Source organism: Scyliorhinus torazame, chromosome 15 (genome assembly GCF_047496885.1).
Source record: "Scyliorhinus torazame isolate Kashiwa2021f chromosome 15, sScyTor2.1, whole genome shotgun sequence".
NCBI lineage: Eukaryota > Metazoa > Chordata > Chondrichthyes > Carcharhiniformes > Scyliorhinidae > Scyliorhinus > Scyliorhinus torazame.
Window position 1 is genome coordinate 105,816,413 of NC_092721.1, and position 11,950 is coordinate 105,828,362.

General features: G+C 41.6%; 1 protein-coding gene across 3 annotated transcripts in view; it reads left to right on the forward strand.

The window, feature by feature from the left end:
* Positions 1-11,950, forward strand: part of rab30 (RAB30, member RAS oncogene family) — a 120,629-nt gene that overhangs the window by 46,510 nt on the left and 62,169 nt on the right. For all 3 annotated transcript variants that reach the window (XM_072476545.1, XM_072476544.1, XM_072476546.1), the window contains exon 3: positions 8,505-8,605. In XM_072476545.1, the coding sequence (XP_072332646.1) occupies positions 8,513-8,605 (93 nt within the window). In that variant the 5' untranslated portion in view covers positions 8,505-8,512. The remainder of the gene's footprint in view (positions 1-8,504; positions 8,606-11,950) is intronic.

Here is an 11,950-nt window from a genome sequence, read left to right on the forward strand (position 1 = left end):
ATAGTGATGGTACCTAAACCAGACCGTACCCAACGGTTGTGTGTGGACTATCGAAAGGTGAATGCAGTTGCAAGAACGGACTCTTATTCTATCCCACGTTTGAAGGATTGCATTGAGAAAGTGAAGGATTGCATTGAGAAAGTGGGATAATCTGCTTTTATTTCCAACATCCAGACATGGAAAGAACAGTTAAAACATCGTATGGAGTTCTTCAATTGACTTCAGGAGGCGGGTTTGGTGATGAACCTAGCCGAAAGTGAATTTGGAGAAGTCCGAATCACTTTCCTTGCGGAGTTTCCGATACCCTCAAGACAAAGGGAAATAATGCGATTTCTTAGCATGAATGGCTTTGATCGAACAGTTGTACAAAATTTTTGTGGCATGATTACTCCACTGATGGAATTGCTGAAGAAACGTTAAAAAATGCAATGGTCAGCGGACTTTCAACAGGCATTTGACTGCCTGAAAGCTGTGGTAATCAATGCTCCTGTATTGGAGCATTGCAAGGGACTCTGTGGTCAGATTGAACTAAATTATCTGATTCTGAAGCGAAATGCCGAGGAGTAGAGGAATGGATGGATTGTGCAGAGACTTTGTTCAAAGAGACTGTCAATCGAGAAGGTTTTCGGTTGATGGAAGAAGAACAAAAAAAAATGGACTATATTATTATCCCTGTTTGCGTGTGTTTTTAAAAAACAAAAAACAATAAGGTATATTTACTGTGTACATTTCTTAGAGGATGGTGAAAAATGAAACCATCTTGAAGTTGATGGTTTATTTATTTTTCTTGGGGGGGAGGTGTCATGCGAGAGTGCCTTTAAGAACTGGATGTTTAAGCAAGTACCTTTTAAGAAAACAGTGATGTCATAGAGTGGGTGGGGCTCTGCTCAGTTCAGCCATTTTGCAGTCTGTTTTGCAGGTCTTTAGTTTCAGTTTTGAAAAGAACCTGGCTGGTTTTGCTGAGAGCAGCTTAAAAAAAAGAACCAAGCTGGTTTTGCTGAGAGCAGCTTAAAAGTGCCTGGCTGTTTTGCTGTGAGCTGAATTAAAAAGTAGAGAGCCAGGTTTGAGAAAGCAGTTTAGGTGTGTCTGTGTGTTTCCAGAGAGCTGCAAGTTTGAAAAGAGCTTGGGAGCTGGATCTCTGAGATGAAAGACTATCTCTGGATCATTTAGGTGATTTAAAGTAAAGCCTTTAACCTGATGTGATTTTGTTTAAAGGTGTTAAGTCTCTTGGAGGTTTGATGGAACATTTTAAGGAAGTATTTACTGTTGCAATATTTTCAGTTATCTTTGAAGTAAGGGGTGTTAAGAGATCCAATGTTTATTTAAGATGTTAAGTTGAGTTCATGGAATAAACAGAGTTTTGTGTTTAAAAACCCACGTGTCCATAATTGTAATCCCACACCTAGGGAAAAGACGTGTGCTAGGAAAAGAAACCAATCCATTAAAGAGAGAGGTTGGTTGAACTCCATGATACATTTTGGGGTTCTGAAAATGCCTCGCCCATAACACCACCCTAAATGTTTTGGCCAGTGGAACCACTGTTTGAGAATGCCAAGTTTTTTCCCAGATCACAGTTTGGCTTTTGTTACAGGCGCGGCATCCACATGTGGTCTGGTGGCAGAGGAGGCCATGAGCCAAGTATAGACTGATACCCCGACACCAAACTGCTGCTCTCTGGCTTGACCTTGTAGCTTGAATATGGCAGAAATGGTTGACTGGCACAGCATAAAAGCAGTATGGCTGCTACCAGATTAGAGATCATTTGCCAACATGATGGTCTGTGCATGATCACTACCAGCTGCACTTTGAGGGAATGGAACCCTTTGTGGTTCCAGTACCTCTCCCATTGAGTTGTGACATTCACAGAGTCATTTGCAAGCAGTCGATGGCTCCCTGTGCCATTAGGAATCCTGTTACCCTGGAAAAGTCACTTGCTCATGCCTCCTGCTTTTCTCTTCTTGGAGAGATGTTCCTTGCCTACACCACCTCCATGATCTCCCTGTTGCAGCATGGATGGTCAACTGGAGGTTTTGACAATGTCTTTGGATTCAGCCTGGAAGTTTCCTGATATGTAGCCTAATTCACTTCACACCTTGGTGGATAGTAACCACCTCAGAAGCTGCTCCTGGCTGAGGTGGAGATGGGAGACGTGTTCTCTGAAGGTCCTAGTTGGGTATGACGTTTTATTGAGAGCTGATGGATCTCTGTGTCTATTCGGAACCCTGGATAGCCGTTATCCCTTCTCAGTTCCCAAATAACAGAGGTCAAGTCTGTGCTTTTTGGCAAAGTCCACTTGTACTTTATTTGTCAGCTGTGCCACTGGTAACTTATTTTCAATACTAAATTTAGAAAGTTTCCAACTAGCCCTGCAGCAAGCTAGTCAGATTTATTGTCTTTAGTGAATACAGTAGTTGAGTTTTCATTCAATTACAGATCGTAGTAATTCGTCAAATCATAATACACTGGATATAATAACTAAGTAATTTAAACAAAAGAAAGATGGCGATTAGCAAAAGCAAGCAGCAAAGGAAATAGGTTTCAGAACTATAGGTGGGGTGATCCCAGGTTGAGTTTTTCCATCGTGGTAAGTGGTTCTTAAGGAGATCATTATCTTAAGGTCTAGCCTTCTTTTTACTTCTGATTGGTTTTAACTAATTTATAATTTACTCAATTAGGCCAAAATGTCAGTCCATCAATTTAAGAGATATATGTATTTAAATGTATTGGTGCAAATTTCCCAAACCATCGCTTGCCATTTTTCCAAATTATCTACACCTGCATCTAACATCAATTAGCAAAACACCGTTTTCGTTACGACATTATCACCCTAGACTGGCTGTTACCATAGAAAGTGGACTACCCATACTGGGACAGCACCAGTTCTTGCAGTACAATGGGGCCTTTTAGCTAGTTGACATCATTGACCTTGCGGATGTGAAACCTAAGTTTAAGAAATAAATGTATGATCTGGGTTAACCCTTAGTGGATTCCCAGCTATTGTTGCACTCAAGTAATACTTAATATGATTATAGTTAATTATTCTTAACGAGTTTTCATTTAACCCTTTTACCTCTATCATCTTCCCTTACTCTCATGGTTATAGCTGACTAGAAAAGTCAATTTCTATCAAGAGCTCTCCTCTTTCCCCCTCTGCACACAGCTTCTTCTTGTTGCCTCTCCTTTCCTTATCTTGCTGGAGCTGAAGAAGGAATGGAACTATAGCTCCATGACTGAAAGCAAGTTTTCTGTATGGTGGCCTACAAACACTCCTCAACTCCTTGTAAAGGTCTAACTCCCAACAATATATGCGGCGACTCCAACAACACAGTACATACTGCTTCGCAGCAGAAAAAGAAAGTCATAAGCACCTCACCTGAAAGTTACCTGGTGATGCCTTTAGATTTCTCTCATTGTGGTCCCTCGTGCAGCTGAATGTTCAGCTGTGTAGGTTTTCAAGGGTCCATCTGCAGGATCCAGAATGATGCCAAATAAGGGTTAGATGCTGACTATCGACATGATCTGTCCACTCCATGTGTTTCCACTGTTATTGTCTTTCCTTCCAGCTTTCTCTCAATCCTTCACCATATTTATCATTATCTAGTAAGCTGGAATTAACTTTTGACTGAATTCCTGCTGTTAGCTGTAGGAAACAGTTAGAGGTAAGTTACCTGTGGAATGGAAAATTTGAAAAATGTTACTGAGTTAATTTAGTTTATTCAATGGTTAACTGAGCTGCACAGACCAGGAGGGCCCTGTGTTTAATTCCCATTCCTAAAGCATTTGATGGGTGCCATATCAAGGTTACTGCACTTGTGGTGTAGGATATAACATATTATCATGGATAAAGAAAAAGCTAAATACCGTGGACACTGGAAATCTGAAATAAAAACAGAAAATGCTTAATAAACTCGGGCGTGGCAGCATCTGGGGAGAGAAAAACTATTTTAAGTCCGTACAACTCTTTTGAGAGCTGAAGAGCGGTAGAAATGTGTTGGAATATAGAGTTGGAGAGGGACGTGGAGAAGATGGAACAGAATAAATGATCTGAGACAGGAGCTCAAGAAGGTTTAACAAATAAGTCATGGACACAAGACAAAGGTAGTGTAAATGGAGCATCAGTATTTATTGCAAGGGGAATGGAATATAAACGTTGGAAGGTTTTACTGAAGCTGTGCAGGGCTTTTTTAAAGACCACATTTGGCGTATTGTGTGCAATTTCGGTCTCCTTAATTCGGATATAATTGTGCTAGAAGTAGTACAGGGAAGGCTCATTTGACTAATTCCTGCGATGAAGCTTATGAGGAAAGGTTGAGCCTATACCGATGGAATTTAGAAGAATAATTTGCTAATCTGAGCAACCACCGGGGCTGCCAAATATAAGGTGGCCCACCTTGCTGCTTTGGGAGTTTATCCATGTTGTTTTGGGTCCTCCTAGACCTCGCACTTCATGGCCCCTTATCGTCCCTATTCCAATCGGGACCGCCATCCCAGTATGCAAAACGGAGCAACCACAAGGACTGCCAAATGAGGTGGCCCACCTTGCTTCTTTGGGAGTTTGTCCATGTTGTTTTAGGCCCTCCTAGACCTCACACCTCATCTCTCATCAGCCCCTGAGCCACTCATGAACCCCAGCTTCATGAGCCTTCTAGTCCCTATGCCAATTTAATGCCGTCGCCCATCAATTTTTTGCCCTTACACCCTCCATGCTAACTTGAACATTACATCACGGCTGACCTCCGGAACCATGCTGAGATTAAGTAAAATTTAAGTTCTAAATAACTATTACAGACTTCACAATATTGAAAATAAACACTCAGTCCTGAAAATTCATGAAGACATTTAAATTCCTGAAAGCTCATTTAATACGTTGAAATTCCATTGAGTACATAATCCCTTCAAAAAACAAATGTTTGTATTCATTAGACAACTAATCCTTTAATACTCTTAGTGCTGCCAATCAAAATGTGAATGTGCAGCCTCTCACTGTGATAGGTTGTGGTAACAATCAAACAGTCAAGCACAGTAGCACTTTTGTCAGAAAAGAGCTCTTGAAAGTGGAAAAATTATTTTTCTTAACTTTCAGACTCTGGCTGGCTGGTGTTTTTAAGGGCAAGGGATTAAAATAAATTTTCAGCTTGACAGTTTCACAGACCTTATCGGCCATTTATGAGCATTTACGCCCATTCTAAAAATTCATAACATTCACACTGCAGGTGACTTGCGCTCCAGCGAAAATGGGGTCTTTTTGAACTCTGCATTGGGTTCATATGGCCCTGTTGAATTTGTGTTTTCTCCCATGTGGTGATTCATGTTCCGCCCGGTCATCCTACTGACAAAATGGTAGCGGGACTTGTGGGTCCAGGTTCCCAAAGCCATTTTGGATATGCTACAAAATCTCCATTTTTCCACGAAACCTAGGCCAGTGTCTAGGATCTAGAAGCAATAAATTGAGGAATTCTGATACTGATCATTAGCCACCTGGAAGGGCATTTGTATTGGTGAAATGAAAATGAAAATCGCTTATTGTCACAAGTAGGCTTCAAATGAAGTCACTGTGAAAAGCCCCTATTGAGTTTATCACTGCACTCGGATAAGTTGCACTCACTACCAATGCTTCAAACTTAAGGACTTGGATCAAGTGCTACAGGGCAATTTGTGATCTTGACACCATATCCCGGGCAGGAGCTAGCCCCTATCATCTTCCATTCCTGAAGAACCTAGGAAAACTTTGGGGCAAAATTGGTATGGCGGTGGAGGGATTGAAGGAAAGCTCATATTCCTATTGCAAAAAAGAAATAACATTTCCAATGATTCAGTGGATAACTTTAAAATAAAAAATTAAAAATTTAGAGTACCCAATTCATTTTTATTTTCCAATTAAGGGACAATTTAGCATGGCCAATCCATCTACACTGCACATCTTTGGGTTGACGGGTGTGGCCCATGGAGAAACTGGGAGAATGTGCAAACTCCACACGGACAGTGACCCCTGCGAGGCCAGGATTGATCCCGGGTCCTCGGCGGTGGATAACTTTAATACGTGGTAAGGTGCTGAGCCGTGTGATCAGGAAGGTTTAATCTCTGGGATCGATATAGTTGTAGCCAGCCAGTATGTCCAAGGGGCTTATAGCACCACCTCAGTTTGCCTGGTTAGAAAGAAAAACAAACTCTCTTAGAAGAATTTTCAACATTCCTGGCACAGTTGGAGATAGAAATTGAGCACAGGAGGTCTGATTACAAGGGGGGGGGGGGGTAAAGAACAGAAAATGAGCGGGGGGAGGAAATGGGAGCAGAACTTCACTGCCTGACATTCAAAACTTGTCTGTATACAGGGAGCTCATAGAATTGGATTCCATCTGTTAGTACAAAACATAATGTTAAACAGACCAACATATTCATTTTTGAAAAAGATCCAGCTAATATTTCTCAACTAAGTACTTAAACAAAACATTTTGTTTCATGTCATCCAATGCAGCTGTTTTTTTTAATGTACGGTGTTTGTAAAAATTGTTCTTTCGGAAAAAAGCTTAGAAAGAATCATGGGTTATTCCAAATCCCATGACGTTGGTTTATTCTGCTCAATCTCTTTCTTGTATTTTGCTGCAACACTTCTGATCTTGGATCAAAATTATGAAATAGTTTTCTTTTTCTGCATAATGTTGTTGCATAATCTGTTTTTTCTGAATTTAGACTACAGTCCCAGGTAAAGAAAAAAATAAATAGCAAGAGTGTCACAGTGGTTAGCACTTCTGCCTCATAGCGCCAGGGTCCCAGGTTTGATTCCAACCTTGGGTGACTGCCTGTGTGGAGTTTGCACTTCCCTGTGGCTGTGTGGGTTTCCTCTGGGTTTGCAGGTTTCCTCCCACAGTCCAAAGAAATGAAGGCTAGGTGGATTGGCCATGCTAAGTTACCCCTTAGGGTGTGGTGGCAGGAATAGGGTGGAGGATTGGGCCTGGGTAGGGTGGTATTTCAAAAGGTTGGTGGAGACTCGATGGGCCGAATGGCCGCCTTCTGCACTGTAGGGATTCTACATTGAGAAATACAATATAGCATTATGAAATGACAAATCCCAAATTTCTTTACCCGTCAGTCTGGCCTCAATAAAAGTCGAGATGGATTTGCAGGTACAGCATTAGTAATTTTATTTAGCTTGCAAGCTTTACTCAGTTCACAGCGGCACAAAGCACATCTTGCTTCGTACACCTCTGGAAACAAGTGAGTCTGTAGAACAAAGAAGTCTCTACTGATACATTCAAATGGCATCAAGTTTCACATACACGATTCCCATAGGTCATCCTATACCCCTCCTGACCTGGTGATACATTCTGATTGGCTCACTTCCAATCCCTTCCTCTGGCCCCTATTACCCAGCATCCTTTTCTCCTCCTTTGGTGGACACACCTCTTCCTTTGCTTTGCCATGCGTTCTGAAATCCTTTGTCTGTGAACTCACCAGGATTAGACTGGCCTACCTCTACATTACATTAACTAATATCTCTAAAGTAACTATTTTATATCACATTCGTCAGAAACATTTGACAGTGAAAAATCTGAGGACGTTTTAAAATATCATGTTAAGGAACATTTAGGATCTGCCTTCTTTTGTGTGTTTTTTCAATTTCCACTGAGATTCTTTAAAATTTAAAATTAAGCAAGAGTGAACCTTCTGGATAACCTGAAGTTTACACATGTCTGTTTATTTTTTTAAAAATTCCCTGCCTTGATTGCTCAGCATCATGGGGCACAGGCACGATCTGCAGGTAGAAGTGGGTTGAAATTTTAAGCTTTTTTTAATACACTCTGACCAAGCTTAAAAATAGGTGTAATGAATGGATCAAAATTTTAATTGGACCTCTTGAGAATCTGACAATAGTCAATGTAAAATTATAGACAATTGAGGGGCATCAGTGATGTTGAAAATCAACAAGAACCTTCTTAATGGAATTTCAATAACAATTCTCATTTTTTAATGTGGTTATCCAAAATTCTTATTTTATTCCAGCAACATGGGCAGCACGGTAGCATAGTGGTTAGCACAGTTGCTTCACAGCTCCAGGGTCCCACGTTCGATTCCTGGCAGGGTCACTGTCTGTGTGGAGTTTGCACGTTCTCCCCGTATCTGCATGGGTTTCCTCCGGGTGCTTCAGTTTCCTCCCACAGTCCAAAGATGTGCGGGTTAGGTCGATTGGCCATGCTAGATTGGCCATGCTAAATTGCCCTTCGTGTCCAAAAAATGTTAAGTGCGGGTTGCTGGGTTACGGGGATAGGGTAGACACGTGGGCTTCAGTGGGGTGCTCTTTGTAAGGGCTGGGGCAGACTCGATGGGCCAAATGGCCTCCTTCTGCACTGTAAATTCTATGATTCTATGAACATGGCTGACAACAGCTGAGAGCTAGAGGAATTAAGATTTTTAGAATTGCTACTGTGATGTTTTCCTTTCTCAAGTTAGGCAGTTTTAAGAACCTTGGTTAACTAGTAAAAAAAATGTTTTTTATCCTCCTCTAGGTGTGTAAATGAGTATGGAAGATTATGACTACCTATTTAAAATTGTCTTGATTGGAAATGCTGGCGTAGGGAAGACCTGTTTAGTACGAAGATTTACTCAGGTAAGAAAGTGGAATGCTGAATGTTAAAAGATCCAACTTGGGACTATGATGGTAAAGGATATGCATGTTGTTCCTTCTTGAAGCCAGTTCCACAGGTATTCAGGCAAAACTCCTCTTACAAAATCGTTACGATAAACTGTACAGTGTCGGGATGGCTAAAAAGTGTCAACCCCTCCAGGTCCAGTTTTCTCAACTCGTGAATGGCCAGCGTTCCAGGGGAGGACAAAGAAATTGCTTCAAAGACACTGAACATTTCTTTGAAACACTACAGCATTGACATTAATGGCTGGGAGGAGCTTGCTGCCAGTTGTTAAAAATGGTGACAACTTGTCCATCAAACTTTGAGTCACAATGTCATAATGATAAGGTAGAGAAGGAAAGAAAAGGTAGCAAATCCTAAACTCCGGTTCCCACCACCTCATCGGGCCCATGGGCCCAAAGGTTTGCGGGTTAAGAGTTGGCCCTTTCATTGACATGACGATCCATTGCAGGTTTTTGCAATCCTGAGTCGACTTCATCCCTGAATGGAGGGACAGCTGACATCTGCTGCATATTTGACCAATATCCTTTTGATGCTGCATATTGGCGAGCATGATTGATAAACTCTAAAATAAAATCTAGCACTGATTTTCAGCTGTGCTGGAAAAAGTATTTCTGAGTTGTAGTCACAAACCTTGTTGTGAAGCATTGTTACTGCAGTACCCAAACAGGAAGGGACCATTTGAAAGCTGTTGAAGAGTTCTCAGATAACTGTTCGATTTTTAATTTTGGCTTTGGTCTGAGTGAGTATTTGGGTCTGAGGAGATGGAGTGTGGCTCAGTGCTTTGCCCTCTTGCTTCGAAAATGCTCCAGCAGACTTTCATTGTTGCCCAAGGGACTATCATCACCTTTTAGTCCTTTGGTTGATGAAAACAGTACCAGAAGGTAGGAAAATTGGCTGATTTAGCAGGCCCCCATCTCCGTACTGCCATTTATCTGGTTGGACAATGAAGGGCCAGAGGTTGGCAACCACACTGGATTTTCCCACAGTTACTTCACCCTACCTGATTTTGGGAAGATGGTGCAGAAAAATCTGGACCCCAAGTATAATCTTAGGATTCCACAAATTGATTTTTTTGCCAAGTCGTTTACTTGTCAATTTTTCTATATTTTACAGTCACATCTAACAAATTGTAGGGGGATATCTACTTATTCTCCTATGCCATATTGGACTATACTGATCAATATTGTTTTTCAGTTTGTATTTCAATGCATATGTATTGGATTGTTTGTTCCCAGAGCATAATTATCATCAGTGCAGTTCTTACAACATAGAATGGCATGAACGTTACTGTACAAATACAGGTCATTCAACCCAACCAGTTTGTGCTGGTGTTAATGCTCCCATGCATTCTCCCATATTGCTTCATATCCTTCTATGCTTTCCTCGTTCATGTGCTTATCTGGCTGTGCTGTTCCATATTATCAATACACCCTGGCTAAAATATCTGTGCTGATTTTTTAACTGCATTTATTATGGGACATATTATTTATGGCTGTTGTTTTAGACTGCCGGAAGTGGAAACACTTTGGGAACTATGGTGTAGTGGCAATCTTGCTGGACTAGTGATCCAGAGACCCAGCAGCTGGTGGAATTTAAATTCAATTAGTTAATAAATCTGGATTAAAAGCTGATCTCAATGATGGTGACCATGAAACGATCAGACTGTCATTAAAAACCCATCTGGTTTACTAATGTCCTTTAGGGAAGTGTCAAGAACTTTCAGTCGATATTTCCAAAATTTGAATAGTCTATTAAAATGGTTGCTGCAAATCTGGTGACCTTTGGCATTTTGAGCTCCAGACAGTTCTGAGTCTCGAACATATATCTAATTAAATATGCATATTCACAACCATCCATGGAATTCCCACATCCCTTTGTTTAAGGATGGCACATCGGCATTCCAGCCAGCTCATCTTTGTTTCACCATTGGCAAAAGAAACATTAAAACGCAATGTGTATTGGATGGATGTGAATAGATTCCATCGACCTCCCACCACCTCTTGCATCCAAACTAGACTGGTTAAATTTCAAGGTGTAACACATCAACACAGGGTGAGTAATCACTTTTTTGAAAAAAGGACTTTGAATTTCACATGGGTGAAGAAGCCATTTTGTTACCTACTTTAAAATAACAGCAAGAAGCTGTTCTGCAGACAGAGTTTCATCAGAAAGCCATTGAACCAGTTGCACCAAGCATATGGTGAGGAGGTGTTCTGATTTTGCCTGGACAGTCCCAATTTTTCATTAAACATCCAGGTGCCCCAACAATTTGCTCAAATGCCTGATTTTCCTCTTTACATGAACATATCAAAGATTTCCATCAGCATTTCACCTTTTTGCATACAGCATTAGGCTTCTTCACTGTCTCTTTTACCTCACTCTCCATTCACTGTTAACGAACCCAAAAAAACGCCTCATGGCTGCACCCTGGGAATCACACTGCCATCCACTCAGTGACCGTTAAGCCGCTGCACCAGGATGTTCTCGCATGCACAGAAATGCTTCTCACTAGTACCCAGAGCTGATGCTGGGAGCTGACCTTTCTCCCCCCCCCCCCCCCCCCCCCCCCCCCCCCCAACCATTGCTTGGGGTGTAATTTGTTGGAGTTATTTGGGGGGGGGGGGTGGGTGTAATTTGTAGGAGTTATTTTGGGGGGTGTAATTTGTAGGAGTTATTTGGGGCGGTGTAATTTGTAGGAGTTATTTGGGGGGGTGTAATTTGTAGGAGTTACTGGGGGGTGTAATTTGTAGGAGTTATTTGGGGGGGTGTAATTTGTAGGAGTTACTGGGGGGTGTAATTTGTAGGAGTTATTTGGGGGGGGGGTAATTCGTAGGAGTGATTTTTGGGGGGTAATTTGTAGGAGTTATTTGGGGGGTAATTTGTAGGAGTTATTTGGGGGAGGGGGTAATTTGTAGGAGTTATTTGGGGGGTAATTTGTAGGAGTTATTTGGGGGAGGGGGTAATTCGTAGGAGTTATTTGGGGGGGTAATTTGTAGGATTTATTTGGGGGGTAATTTGTAGGAGTTATTTGGGGGGTAATTTGTAGGATTTATTTGGGGGAGGGGGTAATTTGTAGGAGTTATTTGGGGGGGGGGTGTAATTTGTAGGAGTAATTTGGGGGGGGTGTAATTTGTAGGAGTTACTGGAGGGTGCTATTTGTAGGAGTTATTCTGGGTGGGTGGAGTAATTTGTAGGAGTCGCTGGCGGTGATTAGTAGTTACTGGGGTTGGGGGCTGTAATTTAATTTAGAGTAGTAACTCTGTGGTGGGGGAGTAATTTGTAGGAGTTACTGCAGGGGGTTA